This window comes from Argentina anserina, chromosome 1 (genome assembly GCF_933775445.1).
Source record: "Argentina anserina chromosome 1, drPotAnse1.1, whole genome shotgun sequence".
NCBI lineage: Eukaryota > Viridiplantae > Streptophyta > Magnoliopsida > Rosales > Rosaceae > Argentina > Argentina anserina.
The window spans coordinates 8,317,422-8,336,668 of NC_065872.1; the positions used below are offsets into that span (position 1 = coordinate 8,317,422).

At 35.4% G+C, this 19,247-nt stretch overlaps 2 protein-coding genes across 5 annotated transcripts; both read right to left on the bottom strand.

Moving 5' to 3' along the window:
* Positions 1-6,860: 6,860 nt before the first annotated feature.
* On the bottom strand, positions 6,861-10,277 carry LOC126785775 (RNA-binding protein L). Of its 4 annotated transcripts, none has more exons than XM_050511423.1 (10): positions 9,776-10,277; positions 9,592-9,654; positions 9,098-9,178; positions 8,918-8,990; positions 8,623-8,698; positions 8,313-8,364; positions 7,859-7,971; positions 7,714-7,783; positions 7,242-7,327; positions 6,861-7,141 (listed from the first exon to the last, which is right to left on the bottom strand). In XM_050511423.1, exons 1-10 carry the CDS (start codon positions 10,085-10,087, stop codon positions 7,099-7,101), a joined length of 969 nt encoding a protein of 322 aa, XP_050367380.1. In that variant the 5' UTR covers positions 10,088-10,277; the 3' UTR covers positions 6,861-7,098. The 4 variants fall into 4 exon arrangements, with proteins under 4 accessions (XP_050367380.1, XP_050367398.1, XP_050367374.1 ...); XM_050511441.1 differs by having other exon boundaries at positions 8,623-8,695; positions 9,776-10,276; XM_050511417.1 differs by having other exon boundaries at positions 8,918-8,986; positions 9,094-9,178; positions 9,776-10,276.
* Positions 10,278-10,589: 312 nt separating this feature from the next.
* On the bottom strand, positions 10,590-13,148 carry LOC126782362 (SUMO-conjugating enzyme SCE1). The gene is made up of 5 exons (XM_050507595.1): positions 12,928-13,148; positions 12,756-12,839; positions 11,619-11,771; positions 11,401-11,514; positions 10,590-10,958 (listed from the first exon to the last, which is right to left on the bottom strand). Exons 1-5 carry the CDS (start codon positions 12,994-12,996, stop codon positions 10,896-10,898), a joined length of 483 nt encoding a protein of 160 aa, XP_050363552.1. The 5' UTR covers positions 12,997-13,148; the 3' UTR covers positions 10,590-10,895.
* Between the last annotated feature and the right edge of the window lie 6,099 nt (positions 13,149-19,247).

The window sequence follows — 19,247 nt, forward strand, 5'->3', positions numbered from 1 at the left end:
AGTGGTTCTAGCCATGACCCCGGATACCAATCAAGAAAAGATTTGCAAATTCATATCATGAAAGTTAAATGCGGCGGAAAATTAAAGTATTCCACCGGGGATAAAGAGGTGTTGGCTCTGATCAAGAGCATCGATGGCGTTGAAGCATTCCTAGGAAACAAATTTGTAGTTAGAACTGACAATAAAAGAGTTAAAAAAATTTAAAAACTACAAATTACCTGATGCAGTAGATAGAGGAAGAGTATTAAAATGACAAATATTTTTATCCCAACATGAATATAATGTGGAAATGATTGCATGTAACAAGAACTTCTTGTTAGACGCTCTCACTAGAGAAATGACAACATTCAGAAGAGAAGATGGAGATCAAGATGAAAGGCGAAATCCTAGGAGCAGGAAATCGGAACCACCTAGTCTCTTGAACAGATACAAAAAAGGAGACAAGACTGTTGGACCTCTACATGATGGACCAGGTTACCAATTCATTGTGTCTTATGAAGCAGCTGCATCGGCTTCGGCCAAGACTGAAGATAGGATTCGACCAGGAGGTTGGGATCAAGAGTCCGAGAAAAGTACTTGAGGATCTGATGAAGAAGAAAAACTCGGAAAAGAATATTTGCTATGTCTAAAGGATACAACCTTAACTGATCGATCTCAGGGTAAAAGACCGGCTAACCCTTCTCAAACGGCAGACGGTAAAGGCTTATCAAGTCCGTTGAAGGCTGCTGCTTTGCCAAAAAGCATAATAACCCCTTTTAGGGCGAAAATGGTTGAAGTCATGGTAAGAAAAATGTTCATGGCTATCCTTTGAAGATATTCAAAGAACCAGTATTCAAACGGAGAAGCTATTGGCTTTCAAGCATAAGATTGTTATGGATAATGTTCTACATGCTTTCTATGAGGAAGACGAATAACATTTGTTGAAAAGTCTAAACGCCTTGACAAATGAATTGTATGGAGTCCATGCAAAAGAAAAACAAAAGGAAAAAGAAAATTCGAAGAAAAGAGGTGCAATGATAAAGTATGTGGAAGGTCCTTAAAGCACACGAGTTCCTATTTCAGCCATAAAGGAATTAGCATGGTGGAAATTTCATTATAAAATCAGAGACGGTAAAATGCTTCCTTCAACCTTGGCAATAGTTTTTGGCCCATATTATGGGAGATATCTTGTAAATGTTCAAGCCGAACACCCTTAGAAGCAGAAGCTATGGCTCATTGAGAATGGATTTGTGCACAATCTTTGGACAAAGTCAAACGAGGACCTAGAGGATTTTCCAGAATCATAACTTAGGCAGTAAAGAACATTCGTCCAGATTGATGCATCTTGAGACTGAAATTCATTTCTACCACTCCGGAAGTTACATTTCTCCATATCATTAAGTGAAATTATTCAGGGTCCGATCAAGAGTTCAAAAGGTTCAGAGAAAAATGGTAATCCTAACAATAGCATTCCGTGGATGAAAGCCATGGCCATAATGTGCATCAAAAACATGGTTCGAAGGGATTATGAGTCCAGTCTTTTAGCCAGTGGAGAAAAAATCATAGTCACATGCTACAATCATCCTCCACCAGATGCCTGTGATTTCTTCTCTGCTATCATGAGAAATGAAATATATAGAACTCCAAAGACAATTACATGGTTAAAAAAGGTAGATAAAGAAAAATGATACAAGATTCTTTATCATTTTCCCTATGACTGGATGAAAAAGAAGACATAGAGCAAGAAAGTGACCATGTAGGCCAAGATTTTTTGGCAGATTATGACTGCGCAGATGAAGAATATTACAATGTCATAAACATGATGGAAACATGAGCTGCCGACGCATCCAAACAAGGAATATAAAGCTGCCGACACATCCAAACAATAAAAACGTCTCTTTCTGCTTTTGTGAAATAGTTTGTCGACGCATAAGGACAACCGGTTTTAAAAATGAGAAGATTCTTTGTCGTCCATTTTAAAAAGCAAGTTCGGTTTGATGCCTAGAGTTTGAGCTCTATATAAGGAGGAGGAACTGCTTTGGGAGGGCAGAAGTTGAAAGGGAGAGAAATCAGAAGACTGCAGCATAAGTTTCAGAAACGAAGAGTGTCGTTCTACTAAGTGTTCTGAGAATAAAAGAGATAGATAGTTTGAGTGTGAGTGTGCTAAATAATTGTGTAAAATATCATTATGTTGTATAAATCTGGTGTGCAGTACATTTTTCAAGTAAGTTTGTATTTTAATTATGAGTAGCTAAACAGCTGTAACTGTTTACTTAAAAGGAAGACTCTGAGTTTTATATTTGTATTTACGTTTAATAAATAAGATTTATCTTGTGCCCTAAAATCCGTCGCAAAAAATATTTAATTTTACTTAGATTTTTCTATCATTGCATATGAGTATTTAAATTTGTCATCGATGTTTATTCTGCTTTATTAGAACTCAGTTGTTTGCTCTCTAGGACAGCAGTAATTCCGCCAAAAAGTAACCGTTTAGACAAGGAAGTCGATTATGTGAAAATAATTAGCATGTTGAAGACTAGTTCCTAAAAAAACAAAGATAGGTTCATAATAAAGTAGTAATCATTTTTTATTATCTAGTTTTTACATTTTTATCACTGTTTAATTTTATTGTGCACGAATATTGTTCATAGTTACTCTTCACGCTGCATCGTATGCAGTGTTGTATTATAGAATTTTCCTATTAGTCCCATGCAGTTTTACAAAAGTCTGATCCATTGAAAGTATAACCACAATATGTACCTAACTACATTAATATGTAGCAATAAATTGAGAAAATGGTTTCGATCTACACATCTAGATCAATTTGAGACATTTCGATCTAGTGAAAAATAAGGAAGCAATTTAGCATGTCGTATTCAATTAGGGTTACACTGCATACAATGCCACATACACACATTTGATTTCATCTTTATCACGCATCATTTTTAACAACATGTGGTGGTTCATTTTTTAAAACGATATGGAATGATCCTTATAATGGTTGTCTGCGACTTTCTTGTTTGGCTTAATAAATGTCATCTACAATAAGATTTCTTCGAGCCATTGACGAATCCAAATCATTTATGTATATGCACAGATCTCGTATATTATATGTGATCAAAGAGATTAACAAATCCTTCTGTGGTTGCTCTACAAATAAGTTGTATGGAATGGTCGGACATTGATTGTCTTTCCCTTCTGCATTAGCCAGAAGAATTATTTGGTACATTCCATATACACTGTATAAATATATTAAGATTATTTAGATTATATCAAAGAAGAACTATTAAGATCGTTCTACTAGTTGATAATAATTTATTAAACTTAACAAATAAAATCGCTCCCCTGATTTTGTTGTTAAAACGGCTGATCTATTGAAATTGAGCTGAAAGAAAACTAGCCACGAATTTCTTTCAAATCACGATATGTTTTAGTGTTGTATCTAAGTGACTTCTAAACAAACGATTCATAATTTTGTACCATAATACAACGATTCTCAAATATACATCACTCAACATAACCCGATACGCAAAAATGTGCCCACAGCACTACATGCATGATTCGACTCATCAACCGACTTCAAATCAATGAATAAATGCCCATAACTCATAAACACACGATCCTCACCCTCGACCGATTGTACCTCTGTCCTTCTCATCCTTTACAGTTCCAACTTACTGAAAAAAAAAACCACCATAATAATCTGACTAGATTCGATCAAGAATGCTTGCTAGCTAGCTTGTTGCTCTATCCATCTATATCACTGAGCGCACTCTAGAACATTTTAAAGCCATTCACCGACTCCTCGTACATACTTGTCTGCTTTTATAGTGAATCTATAGCTTGTTATATATATAGCTGTTGCACTGCTCGAGCTCCATATCTGACCTATTCCTATATCAAATGGTAAACGAGTTTGTTTCACTAGGATCAAGGCTGCATTGTTGCGGCTTTGCGTTAATGTCAATGTTCATATTGGAATATGTTGTTAGGTAAAAAACATGTAAATTGCAGCGGAGTTTTTGAACATAATATATAGTATTATAAAATTAATCTTCATACAGATTTATTGGAAATATATGTATAAATGAAATATGTAATAAACATTAATATTCGATTCCAGTATCTGTGGTAATTTGAAATATATATTCTCTGCTTTTTGAAGCATCATTAGGTAGAGAAAAGGGGCGCGACATCCATTTAAAAAAAAACAAAGAGAACTTCCTGCAACGTCAAAGTAAAAAAAAGAAAGGTGAAATTATAATTGGGCAACAAATTTGATAATTAAAAGCGGGAACAAAATGGAAAATACACTATTTTTAAATGAAGTAGATGATTGAGGAAGAAACTCAGATTGATATGGAAGCTCCGAGATGGAGAGCGAAGCAGTGAGAGCAAGAGCTGAGAAAAAATTATGACGTGTGTTCATCAGTACTAAATTTTATACATAAGTTGGTGGCAAGTATGTGATTAAAATCAAAATAAGGACAAAATTATAATTTCACACAAAGCTTATGAACATTAACATGAATGGTGTTTGTCAAATTAATATTATAGTAAACACTGTCGAATTTTATACATGTGTCCGTAGTAAATATATGATTAAAATCAAAATAAGAATAAAATTATAATTTCACTAAACTTATAAATAATAACATAAATAATATTTGTCAAATTAATATGCAGTAAATTAGTAGGTCAATGGGGACTAGAATAGTAGTACTGTCTAGCTAGCTAGGTTGAATGATTACAGTAAAGTAAGAACCCTCATGAATATATATCAATTAGGACGTCAAACTTTATAGCTAGCCCAGAAAAGATGGAGTTAATTAAGCTTAAATACTTTGTTGTTTTCTGCAAGAATTAAGATATATTGAAGAACGTGCTTTTGTAGGTTGTGGTTGTGATATAATGAATAGTGAGATAGAGTAGGGATAGAAGAAGAAAACTATACAGTAATGCATGTCAGCCTCGATCGGGTTCACAGACATGTGTTTGGTGATTTGCTCTTTTCAGAGACCTTTCAAGTTGGTATTTGGAGCATGCATCATGCATCCATATATACCACCCAACTTTGCCCAACGATTGAAACAGAAAAAGTAAATTTCTGGGAGAAGATGAGCAACAGGAATATTTTTACCAACTCGATCGGCATCATCCAATGATTCCAATCCAAGAACCTTGTTTGACTTCTAGGGCTCTAGCTAGAATTATTTTAGCAACTTAGTTTGTAACGAAAGCAAAGCTTTTTATGGATATATTAGACTACTGAATTGGCGAATTCCGTTCTAATAATTCCTGATTACTTATGTGGCAGAGTTTCTTTTCCCATTGTATTTATTGTTTGGCTTGCTGTAAGCCTGTAACTAATATTCCCAAAACTCTAAAACACTGATAGATCGGCTATTAATTAATCATGACGTGACTAACTTGTTAACTAATTGATGTTTGACATCTGAGCGTACGTATATGCATGCATATATGACATGTATGAGTTTCGGAAGCCAAATTTCAATTTTGTTGACACGACCAACGGCGAAGTTTATGGAGCCGATACGTTTTTTTGTTGACAATCAATTTTAAGACATGATTGGTCTTGGTGGAGCAAGCATGCATGGAATGCTTATGGGGGCGAACCGTGTTCCAGATCAAATTATTTTAGCTGTGATTGAGAAGGGATTTTCGGTGAGATAGTCCCTCTGCTGGTTGGATAATCAATCTGCATCATCAACAAGAGAAAATTTACCCAAAACATAAGTGCAAGATTAGACTATTGACTTGTCCAAAAAAAAGATTAGACTATTGTCATCACCACGGACCTGTAACCACATCTTAATTAGAGACCTACTCTAAATAAACTTCACAAAAAACCAACCAATAATGTACTCTGCCTCGTTTTAATCGATTGTAACAATGAATGTATGTAAGATATATTCTGATTATGTCGATGACAGTCAGACAAATCCACACGGAACTTAATCCTTAGTTGCAGGAATTATGTATATACATATGCGTATGTACGTATATGTTGGACTTCCAAAACCAATTATAGATAGAAATTAAAGATTTGTATGAAGCACATGGCTAACTGTACCTGATGTTAATGCTATAATAATATTGATTATCTGGGAAATGTGAGGATCATATCGATCGAGTCATTGTCTTTGACATGGTTTTATTTTAAGAATTGGAAGAAACAGATCATGTATATAATTCATCAATTCTCATTCATAGTAATTAACGATATTCTTTGTTATATTACGGGAGCTTCTGCCGCCCTGCATGAATAAGATATCAATAATTCAAAGAAATTAAGAGGGAGTGAGAGTTTAATATAATTTCGACCCGTCCTCTTACATTGAACTAGTACAATTGGATTTACATGTTAAATATATAAATCAATGGCAGTCAAGGTTTTGATAGAGTAATATTTTTCGGACTCTGATTAATCAAGAATAAAAATATGCATTGTCGGTGCATAGAAGAATTTTCGCAAATTTCAATCTCCAGAATGTCCTGTAGGACTGGAAGAGCTCATCGGTAAAGGTCATCCATTGTTTTTTTTATGACGATTGTCGTAGACGGGAAACATTTATCATTAAGTTGGAGGCCGGCCTTGACTGCAAGGGAGATTGAAGACAGTTTATGCAGCCGATATATATAATCAACAGAAATGTTGATCATCTGGTTTCTGTTGGCCATATGTGAGACATGTACGATTTTGCATGAGCTTAATATTGCCCATCTTTCTATTAGCTCCACTCAAATTCCGGTCCCTTCCCTTCCAGGAACATTGAAAACTACTTCCGGGAATGTAAGTATCTATTTCATTTCGGAGCAAAATTTAATAGGGAAGAAATAGTTTTCCTTTTCATTTACTCCCGGACACAAAAATGATTCTATTGTATAAAATCGAATAGATAAAACGTAGCAATTCAAACTCAACAATGAAAGTCAAAATTAAAAGTTTAATCAAAATTGCACAAGGGGGCTTTAACATAAATTATGAAAGTTGGCTCTGATATTAGTCTAGCTACTAACTATTGTTGGTACAAAAGAATGTCACATGTGCATCTGGAAACCATAAAGCTGGATCGATCTCATTCTTCTCATGCTTAATTACTTTGGCTTCTTCCGCATTCCCATTCGTGATTTTGCAAACCTGAGATTCTTGTTAAAGACAACCTTATACTGGAAAAGTGAACAAAAGCAAAGGAAAAACGAAGACAAAAACAAAAAGGAGAAGAACAACTAAAGGATACTCTAATCTCATGCCCTCTCCAGATGTTGACGAGTAGAGAATTGTGCCTTGCAGATGGCTCAGTGCACCAGTTGAGGTAGCAGTATCCTGCAGCATAACAAAAGATGATAAGAAAGTGGTTTCAACAGGTGATGAAATGAAGGACATATATGTCACATAACACCAGTGAACATTTTAGAAAACTCAATTTTCAAACATAGATAGTATATGTACCAATAGGATATCAACGAGGCAACTATACATTCAAATGACATTAGTCCGTCAACAAAGATAATAATTTATGTCCAGCACAGCGTTCAACCTATAGTCCTCACCATGATGTTGAAACCGGTAGAAAACATACAAATATTTACAAAACATATTATTATTTAAAAACAAATGAACACCATCTCAGAAAGATCATATTATAGAGGCATGTTAAGACTGGGTGATCTCTAGGTAGATGGTATAACTCCACAACAGGAACAGAGTACCTGAAAATCAACGAATGCAACTGGAGCTCCATATGTGCTCTGTATCTTCAATTTTATAAACCCGGGGCACCTTATAAAAAAAATCGGAGTTAATGATGTCACATATGACAGAATAAGATGATGATTCAACAGCATAGCAGCTCACCTTGAAAATACTTGAATTAGCTCTTGCTCTGTGCAAGTTGGCCCCAAATTAGCAACAAAAAGTGTTGGGCATGGAGTATTGTTTTGTGGAAACTGCTGCGCTGAGGAAAAATTCTGCCATTTCATAAACCGAATGAGACGCATAATTAGAACCCCTTAACCATGGAGATTATGAGACATCATATTGCGAGTTTCATATACCATCATAGGAGCTCATTGGTAGCATTAAGTTACAAAGGCTTTTGATTTGCCATTGAAATGATTGCATAATATTTCTAAAGCCTGCTCAGTGTAGCCCCAAAATTCAAATCCACATAAGGAACCTGTATACAGCTTACAATGTAATTCGTCCGATCACAACCTATCACAGGCTGTAATAGGACGAATTACAAATGTATCACAGATATAATCATGTGGAAATTTTTATAGGAGTTTTACAAATGAAGCAACCATACCATATTTGAGGCTATTGTCTCGTTTAGACCACTGCCACTGAAGCTGCCATGACTGACGAGGATAGAGAAAAGCAATTGAGTATAAAGAAGCTTGATAAATATATAGGAAACATATGATACATTTAAAAAAAAAAACAATTACTCCAAGTTCTTGGAACAGGACATCCAGCAACGGCTGTTACCAAGCAATTCACATTTCCACTAGAAGTGATATATTATAAATATCTGTGCCGATTATCTAGTTAACGTAATCACTTCTATGTTGAAAGACAGAAAAATGAAAAAAGTGTGCTTAAGCAGTGCAGACGACCTTGGTGCAGATGGATAACCAATCATGTTGTAAGCAGAATTACCCATTCCAGGCATGTGAATGCTGCCAACACCTGCTAGTGTCCAAGCGTGCAAAACATGTGCAATGTGAGCTTTAATAATAATGTGTCCTTCAAGTGACTAAATCATCATTTCTGATCTAATAGACCAGCCACATAGAGAAGTGAGATACTCAGCTGTACAGAAACACTTCAGGATCACATAATAAATTTGGACACATGACACTTGCATGAGCAAACTCGTTCTGGACAAGCAATTACAGGTGATCATCTTACCAGGATCAGAAGTCGCCCTTGAATATGATGAACGTCTAGCTCTCTTATCCGCGCTAGATCTTTCATCATCTGCACATAATGAAAACACAAATTGTAGTTCGAAGCTGGTCAGAATGCAGGAACAAAACAAAAGGACACAAAGAAAAGTGTACATAACAAACCAACCAGCTACATACCAGTTCTTGAGCGCTTGGACCTAGAATTGGATTTTGCTAGGTCTATATATAATGTCGACCCCTTCTCAAGATCAAATACCAGCCCCTGAAACAAAATTTACAGTATGCGTGATCAGTCAGATTTTTTTTTCCACATATTTCTTCACGCCACTATATTCACATAGACAGCGGAAAACTCTCCACCAGGAACAACAATGAACAGAATGAAATCAATTCGCACACCCCAACCGCGATACGACATTATACCCTTGTGCCAGGCTCTCAAGAAAGTAAACAACAACCAAAACAAGTATTGACTATACTCGCAGTGATGCATGCCGAAAGAGAATTACAAGTCGCATGATCCCCCCAACAACAAAATTCAAAACAAGCAAATATGCTCCATAACGAGCATTACCTTCTTCGATCAAATGTTAGGTAACAACAGTCTAAACACAAACATGACATTACTAAAAACATTGCATAATTCTCGTGATGATGATGATATCAAATGCTTACATTCAGTGCCTGCATCGCTCCGATCGCAGATTGCTGGTCCAAGAACACCGCAAACGCAAAAGGCTAAACATGAAAACAAATTCATCAACAAAAAAACACTTCCAAAAAATTGTCACGAACAATCAAAACTCTCCAAAATCGCGCAACTAGAATTTCTTTAATTTCAGTCCTCAGGCGAAACTACCTGAGTTTTCTCGGTGGGGGTACGGAGGTGGGAGGACTCGTAGCCTGGAAACTCGCGGAAGAGGTTGTAGATTTCACGCGCCTTCACATCTTCGGGTAGGCCCGCCACGAACAGCGTCCGGACCTCGTCGTAAGCTGCCCGGGTGTAGGGAGCGTAAGGCGGAGGCTGGGATGGGTAGTAGGGCTGAACTGAGTGATGCTGCGTCGGCGGAGCCACCGGAGGAGGAGGCTGAGGCGGTTGATTGTAGTATGGATAGTGAACGGAGCCTGGTGGCGGAGGCGGCGGAGGGTAATAGGCCGCCATGTCGTCCATTTCAGATCACTGTAATCGAAATCAATGGCAGAAAATAGACCGGAAATAGAGAGAGGGAGTCTAGTCGGGTTGAACCGAATCGGACTTTATTGACGTCAGCAATTTGTGTGATGTATATTATTTCGGAATATATACACATTCTGGACCGGAGGGGGTTGAACCGGGTTCAGATTTTATTGGTGTGACGATAATCAGAATCCGAGAACCTGATCGGTTTTAGTTTCGAATTCAATTCAAGAATAATCTTTGCTTTGCTCTTTTGAATGTGAGAGCTTGGGACTAGTTTGAGCACAGAAGAAAGAGTCGAAAACCACCACCTGCGTGTGGATCGTGTACTACAAGCATCCAAGGTCCTTTTCCAAATTCATGATACCAACTAATGAGGCAGATGAAATGAATTGGGGAATATTTGGTACAGAAAAGGAGAGATGTACTTGGATGGTTGTAGAATTCAAGCTCACAGAAACAGTGGTCATAGATTCGTACATGAACTCAATAGATATTTGCATCAAAGGAATTTGGCAAACTCATAAATCAACACAATAGGCATTGCCCCGACAATGTAAGTTTTATGTTTCTTTTTTCTGAATGAGATCAGTATTACTGGACTGCTTGCATAGTGACAATACATTAACCCAAGTTAATCCAAGTCTGATATGGGGAAAATAGCTTAACCGTGTAGAGTCTACACATGATGCTAACTAACACTTCCAAACAACGATGTTTGACATAACATGCTTCAAACAAAAGGCGGCAACTGACATATACCAAAGCACCAGCAGTCTGGGTCTCAAAGACCAGTTTTGCATTAGACCAGAGGTGGGTATTGCTTGGCCTGCTGGCGAACCCTTCTCTTGTACTCTGTAGAATCCTGCATAAGTTCATCAGAGTAGTGTATAAGAAAAGAAACCATGCACAGAATAAACTAAACTTCAATTTTTTTCAGGATAAACTGACTCCTACCTAACTTTCAAGAGGTGGGTCACTTCTCACAAGTAATCTTATGGTACTATGTCTAGCCACTATCAGATAGCAATACAAAGGCATACGAAAGTTGCAGTTGCTTACAGTGCTAAGTTATGACGACAATTACCATTGATAGGCTTCAGGAAGCAAGAGGTTGAACTCTTGCTAACTGGACAAGCATCACCCCAAAATATTTGGGAGTACCATCTTCACAATTTGAAAAGGTGATAGCCAACTACAGTTGCTAGAGGTTGAACTCTTGCAACTGAGACACTACCACTACAGTTGCTTCAAATTGAGTATAGAAACAAAGGGGAGCAAACAGGGTTGTGAAGAAGCAGAAATACCTGAATGAAGAGGTGATAACCTTCAGTCTGTGCCGGATCAGATGGATTTGGCTGATCAAGTAGATCCTGAATGCCCACAAGAATTTGCTTCACAGTAATGGCGGGTCTCCAACCCTACAAGACAAACACGCTAAGTAAAGTGTGGGCCAACTAAATTCACCATGCCAAAAGAGTTGCCTTTAGCTCTTTAGAAACTAAAGGAAGGAGAAGGTACTCACACTGTCCTCATTGAGAATTGATAGACAAACAGTTCCAGAAGGATATACATTTGGGTGGAAGAAATTTGCTGGGAATTTGCACTTTGGAGGCTTGCTAGGGTAGTCTTCACTGAAGTGAAGTGTGAGTGGGAAGTACCCACCCTCCCAGTCAGTCTGCAACACGATATTATTAAGATAATGTCAAAGCCAAAATTTACACCTAAAATGAAAGATTTGGTAGTGCTTCACCAATGTTCTGTATATCGTATTGCAGAGGAAAAATAGAATAGTAAAGTCACGCTGTTGATTAACAATAATATAATGTTCCCGTGTAGCACATCCCTGACTTGGAAATCCTTGATTTAAAAAAAGGCCCCAAAAACCATGTAAAGATCAATCAGACCCTATTGCACAAAAAGGAAACAACAATCTCAACACAAAATAAGGAAGTGGAATTCAAAAGAAAGCATAAAGATAAAGACACTATAGATATCAGGGAAAAAAAACCCCAAAGAAGGCCATTCCTGTCCGAGTCTCCCATTAAAATCAACTTCTGCATTATGGTACAAAATGTCAGAAGCTAAATACACCGATATTCCATCTCTCTAGCTAATAACATAAATCCATACATGCATGCTAAAGTTATTGATCCAAAATTCCAAGAGAATAAAAGTCAATTTTATCATCCAGAAGCTGAGTTTTGGCAGGCAGTAGTAAACTCTCAAAGCCTATGAAATCAAATAACTTCCATACACAAAGAATCGTCTAGAACTTGCCAAACACAAAATGACTCGAACTAAATTAGCTAAAACTAGCTCCTTCAAGCTTACCCATGAAATCACTAACAAAAACAGAGCTCATAGAGTTCACTTAATCCAATCTTAATCATCAAAAGACATATACAATGCACAATAGCTTTAGCAAAGTTCCTTTGTAAAAAGAGAGATTGATGTCAGTCCTTAGTTCGATATATTGCCGATCGAAAATCAGTCGCATTCAAGCAGCATTAAACTAACAATTACTAACTTAACAGAACAACAAACCAAACAATAAGATAAAACAAACACAAAATCCATAGTTTTCTCCGACACCCAATGTTCAATCACTCCCAATCCAACAAAACAAACACTAGAAATCAAAGTATTGTCAAGTGCTTACACCAGCCTTGCCCGGAATCGTGCAATGCCACACCATCAAATTCACAGTCCCATCCGGCATAGTCTCCGGCTTCGCCACAAAACCCTACAAAACCACAACAAACCAACAAAATCAGACCCACAAAACAAAACCCAAAATCCTCAAAAATCATCAAAACAGAAACATCTCTCACATGAGGATGATTCTTCCGCCATGACTTGCGCTCCTCAGCGAGACGACCACGAGCAATACCTCCAGACATGGCTTTAGGGCTTTCCTACTCAACTCTGAAAATGGGTCTTCTCCTTCCCTTGTCACCCTTGAAGGGTTTTATAGAGAGAGGAAAGAAAGAAATCGGAGATTGAAAGAAGGCGACTTTTGGGAGACACTGGTGCCAAACAGCGAAAAAATATTTATGCAAAAGGAAAATGGGATTCTCTTCTTCTTATTATGGTTTCCAATTTTCCGGTTTTATTTATACTAGTTTTTCTCTTTGTGCTTACACGCGTCCAAAATTTCTCAATTTATCCTCTATTTTTTATAAATTTTTGGATGTCGTTTTTTGTATTTATATTACGATAATATTTTTTATAAATTTAATTTAATTTTAAAAAAGTTAATAAATTATAGACTTTTATGATAAATCAAAATTGTAACCATTAAGAATTTTATTTTATTTTATTAATAGAAGATATTGAACTAAAAAAAATGAGGGGAAAAGTCAAGGGATACAATGGTTTTTTATTTAATTGTGGATTAATATTTCGCGTGAGAACCACGCCACTGTTAAGTCATTCACGTGACCCACGCTTTCAAGTGACGGCAGCTGATTTGATGATGACAATGCGTACGGGTCGGGTTATATCAATGGGCCTTATAAATAGGTGGGTATCCGTTGATGGCGTTCATGGTCTGCTAAAGTAACAGCAGGAATTGGGCTGGATGATGTTTTCCCCCGAGACCCCGAGTGGTACTTTAAAGTTTAAACTCACTCACTCAGAGCAAGATGAGCTCGGAAAGTTCTAGTTGCGCCTTCAAATTTATTTTCGACATATCTTTGATTTTCTTTTACCTTCCCGTTACGCCTCTTTTGTCCGACGTGATACGATCGTCACTGTTTTTCTTCTTTTTTTCAATTTATGTGAACTAATCTTGACAGTCTAACATTCTTGTATAGTTTGAGTTTTTCTTAGTGCAAACACAGTGTATGTCCACAATTATATATGCTATACGAATATTGAGAATTTATTGAGTCTGATGTAGTTGGCATATGGAAATGGTGTAGTGTATGTAGTTTCGAATTAGGAGTGGTATTGGAGGAGATGAAGCCTTCACTAGCTAGTACAACGTAACACACAACAAAATTCAAATTTCAGATTATGATTATGGCAATAGCGACCCACCAACAAGCGAAATGAAGTTTGTAAATCTTTAGTTTGAATCATGGATTGAAGATCAATTTAATCTAGACTAATTCTATCATTATTAGAGGATGTAAGAGCTTATAATTGCAGGATTAATCAAATTAATCTCCATCATTCTTTGTTGTCCCTGGTCAAGTGCATTTAACATTATCTTCAATTTTTCAGAATTTTTTTTGTAGCAACTAGTGGTTGAGTTGCATGAGACCTCAATGATATTTATGGAACTTATGTGAGGGTTATATTCAAGATGATGGTCTCACATCGAATGGCTCTGTGATATATAAGAAATTAAGAATATATATGTTCCCTTCTTTATTTTGATGAAGACATACTATATTTCTAATAGTCAATGAAAGATGTTCTAAGGCTTTCTCCAACCCATGGGCTATTGTGTCACAATTCCCACATTGTGACACACTCTGTCTCCAACTAATGAGTTATTGTGCCAGAAGTAGCTCAAAATGGTCAAAAATAGTAATTTCGAGCTACTTCTGGCACATTTTTGTGACACACGTGGGTCTTATCTCAAAAATTATATTTTATCGTTGTTTTAGTGAATAATTTCATAAATACAATCAACATTTTTTAGTAAATATATATATATTATTTTTTGAAAAAAAAAACTGTATAATTCTTTGTTGAAATAATATACTATAACATTAACTCGTATTTTTTAATGTAATAAGTAATAACTCCTTAAATATACAACATTACTGATATAAAACTAATATTTTTTAATGAACCAACAAAAATCACTTATTAAAAAATAATAACTAAATTAAAAATAAAAATGACAAATAATAATAATTTAAAATAGAATGAATAATTTCAAACTTTGCTTCCATAAATAAATAAAATTAAAAATACATGCAAATGACTATTTTTCGGATATATCAATTGAAACACTATATAATCATGAGTACTAGTATTTTTAACTATTAAATATAATTTATAAAATTTAAATTAGTTAAGTTGTCATGTAATTTTAATTTTAATTTTTATGAAATAAGATAAAAAGTAATCGTTCATAATAAGATAATTTAGGCAACGTGAGTTATTTCCGCCATCTGATGACGATTATTATCCGGAAATGTCAACCGATACACTAAATGATCATGAATACTAATATTTTCTAACTATAATTTATGTAACTTAAATTAGTTAAATTTCCTGTAATTTAAATTTTTATGAAATAAAATTTCAAGTTTTAAATATATTTATTAAATTTTATAATTTATTAGAGTAAATTTGTAATTAAATATTTTATAGAAATTAAAAGGTACATAAAAAATTAAAAACAATTAAATGACTATATTGTAGCACACTTTGATTGAAAACAATTGATATGAAATCGATAAATAGTGTTAATTTTGTGTGCCACAGTGTAGCGGAAGAACTAAAAATAGTCCATTGGGTTTGAGAAGGCCTGAGATGTTATTTGAGTTATTTCTACTCGTTGTCTTCAACTTTCTCACGCACTGAAGTTATCATTCTCTTTTGATAAATATGCTTCGACTAAAGCACTACAAGTATGTCATATCACTCCTATGTGTCCATATTAACTGCACTTAAAACGTGCATAGCTCTTGTATGGCATGGCATGATTTCTCTAAAAATCTCATTGAGAAATAAATTGCTGGCATCCTTGTTACTGAGCAGGCTAGGTCACAGAGTACGTTGCGATAGGAACAGAACAGTGACTTGCACATGGATGAGTTGAAGAAGGCATATGGAGCTCGATCGACCTGGAAAGATAGAGCAGAATTCTAAGCTTTAGATCCATATCACCAACAAAAGCAAAGAAAATTAAAGAAAGCTTTACATCGTCTGGAATTCATTGATGAAGGACCACAATCACATTACATGAGAGCACCACATGCATGCATCAAAAGATTCATATCGATCGATCATTATTACTCTCTGTCTTCGTTGCCGACTGTTTCGTGTTCCATGCATGAACTCGAATGATCGAAGCACAAAATTAACCAGTTGTTTCTGGAGTATGGCCCTAAAAACCACGAGAATGCATGTGTAGGGCAATTTCAGAGGACTAATATTGATAATGAATAATGCATTAATAGATCGAAATCTGTGTTAATCTGTCTTAGAATTTTTTTTTTGAATGGATCTGTCTTAGATTTTTCTGGGGTGCTGTAAAAGACTGAAAGGGTTAGCTAGTATATTTAGATCAAGCCCGTAGTTTGCGAACTTTGTGGTTGTAGCCTTGTGGTGGATATATATAGTGACTCTATCCAGAGTGAACATTCCCTTTGAAATTACAGAGTGAACCTTTACTTTGAAATTACAGAGTGAAGTTCCAATTTTAGCACACTTTTCGGTTAAATTTTTTCATCATAAATAATTCAATATTTAGGTATGTTATTGAATATCATCTCTACAAAGTGTGCTAAAATTGGAACTTCACACTGTAATTTCAGAGTGAAGCTTCGCTCTGGAAGGAACTATATATATATATTTTTTTTTGCAAAAAGCATGCATATATAAAAGGGTTTCAGTCGGATAAAAAGGTAGGAGCATCTGATGAAACTAGGCCAATGAGAGAGAACAAAACACAAACTATCAAAGGTATAAAGAGCTCCATATACGCGCAACTCCGCTCTTCTGTAAATCAAGTGCATCATGAGCAAAAACTTTAAGGTTTAGATGCGCTCTATGCGCCGTAAATCCGTAATAGATTATAGTGTTTTAAGTAAGTGGGAAACTACAAATGATGTATATATGAAAACATCAGAGACAAAATATGCATGCAGATGCTTCTAGCTAAACATTCCTTACGTACACTTCGTGATGTAATGGCAACCCGAGGCTTTGAAAATACTAGCATTTAACTTAGTTTGACGCCCCAAAAATGATATTCTAGACAATATAGACTTTTGATTTTATTGGTTCTCCCAGAACATGCTTTAAATAGAAGAGATAAATTGGCCCATGCATCAAGATTGCAAGCAAAATAAAGATGCTTTGATCAAAGTGATCAAACATGATCAACAACTTTTGTGTATTGCATTTCGAATTTTCGATATGTCTTTGAGTATAGACAGTCCCGGACCTGAGGTGAGGCCCGAGTAGCGGCCACATCAGCCCCAAAGTCTAGCATTTTTTTTTACATATATATAGTTTATATTTGAGATTTTTTTTTCAGATAATAAACTTAAGATAATTGAATAATTATAATCTAAATGGTTTGACTATGTTATCTATTGAAAAAAAGTGATTGAGAAAGTTGATTATGTAAAGCTAATTAATACTTTCACATCTAAAACTACGAGACGAGTAATTTTTAAATAATCTTATAACAAATTTGAGTGATTTCGAGTAATTTCAGTGATATATTTTAAAATTTAAAAATGATAAATTTTTTCTTATAATTTATCGTATGAAAAATATTTTATTAATTATTATTCGTAGGTCCAATACGTGTTTATTTATCGATTTTTTATACTGTAGTACAACCAGGCCTCATTTTATGATCCCTCCTCGTGTTTCTAAATCTCAGGTCTCGCCATAGCATATATAACTAATATATAGGTTCATGAAAGACCAACCGGTCGCTGGCTGCAGTGTCGTCCCAAAAAAGAAAAATTAGTCACAATTAATCCAAACCAATGTGGAAGCAAGTCAAGCAACTTCTTTGTTTTCCCTAAGACATTGCCCAATTGCGTAATCATCTTGGAGTATAAATATTGCTTAAACTATTCACATTTCAACCAGCAACCATCTGAATCTTAATTATGGCTATCGAGTACGACCCTTTACCTATAGTTTAAACTTAAAGCAGAGAAATATGGCTTTACATGTACAAAACTATGATGTTTTATAAGTTTAATCTTCAACCTCTTACGTACTCATGATAATTTCTGGATAACCAAGTTTGGTGCTATCGGTGGGAACCATATAAGATCAATTCAATAAGCAGCAGATTAATTAACCCCTTTTTTTTGTCAGAAAGGAAGATTAATTAAGCTAATTACGTATCAGAGTCTTATGAAGAACCAGTCAACGGCTGACAGAGTTATATTTTTTTGGTGTCATCGAAATTGGGAGAATCCAATGGATGAAGGATTTGAAGAGTTAGGTAATGAAAAATAAACCTAAAGACTTTGAAGTTGATCGATCTCTTCGTCTTTTTAATGTCGACCTTCATTTCGATCTTCATCAGAAATTAAGGACAGTTTCAACAAAGTATAAACTGCATTCCTATCTGATTTAATCAAGAAATTGTGTTCATGAATTTTGTTTTTGTAATTTATTTATATACTAGGGTAAAAAAAGAAATAAACTTTTGTGTCTGATCTAGTCACATACATAACCATACATCTACTACTATAAAACCAGTATCCAAGTACCACCAAATTACAAATGGACAGAAATGTCATTTTGTCATCAGTTTATCACAAACAAACATATGAATTGTTACGTAAAAAGCAAAATAAATAAAACTAAACGATAAATGTAGAAAAGAAACTTTAGTAATGGGTGGTGAGAAATTATGATCAAAATAACTTCCACGGGTAAAATGCCAATATAATCATAATGCATACAAGTCGAGCCAATTCTACAAGAAATTCACCAAGAGAGACACATATGATAAGGTCACTGATTACAAATTTACAATATCTTATAATATTATTTAACAACAAAACTCCTATAACGTAAAAACCGCAACCAACCACTAAACTATACTGAACCAACCGGCAAGCTGCCGCAATGCGTAACTATATTGAACCAACGTGCAAGCTGCTGCGATCCGTACCAAATATAGTGCATAATGCAAATCACCAGTTACAAAGCCTAACTATTCCTTAAAAGAAGAGTTTCTTCATGAAACCCTAATGTTCATGTTCTTTCACTTCTATGATTTACCGAGATCCTGACATATACAGTGAAACAAAAGATGAAACCGTTGTAGAACTATACAAGTATAACTGTATAATTACCAGTTGATTGTTTGTATATGTTAAGCCAAGTCACTAGTCTCACTACCTCGTATGGTAACAAAGAGGGGTCAATCTTCTTTCACCGCCCGGTAATCCCTGTCTTCACAACCATGTAGCTCGACGGGTTGAAA

Excerpts from the sequence above, each read along its gene's own strand:
- LOC126785775 (XM_050511423.1), bottom strand. The coding sequence starts at position 10,087 with ATGGACGACATGGCGGCCTATTACCCTCCGCCGCCTCCGCCACCAGGC. Across the intron at positions 8,991-9,097 it reads CTAGGTCCAAGCGCTCAAGA|GCAGATGATGAAAGATCTAG; the intron begins ACTGGTATGTAG and ends TTTTCATTATGT. Across the intron at positions 7,972-8,312 it reads AGACAATAGCCTCAAATATG|AATTTTTCCTCAGCGCAGCA; the intron begins GTATGGTTGCTT and ends ATGAAATGGCAG.
- LOC126782362 (XM_050507595.1), bottom strand. The coding sequence starts at position 12,996 with ATGTCTGGAGGTATTGCTCGTGGTCGTCTCGCTGAGGAGCGCAAGTCA. Across the intron at positions 12,840-12,927 it reads GGCGGAAGAATCATCCTCAT|GGTTTTGTGGCGAAGCCGGA; the intron begins GTGAGAGATGTT and ends GTGGTTTTGTAG. Across the intron at positions 11,515-11,618 it reads CAATTCTCAATGAGGACAGT|GGTTGGAGACCCGCCATTAC; the intron begins GTGAGTACCTTC and ends TTTGTCTTGTAG.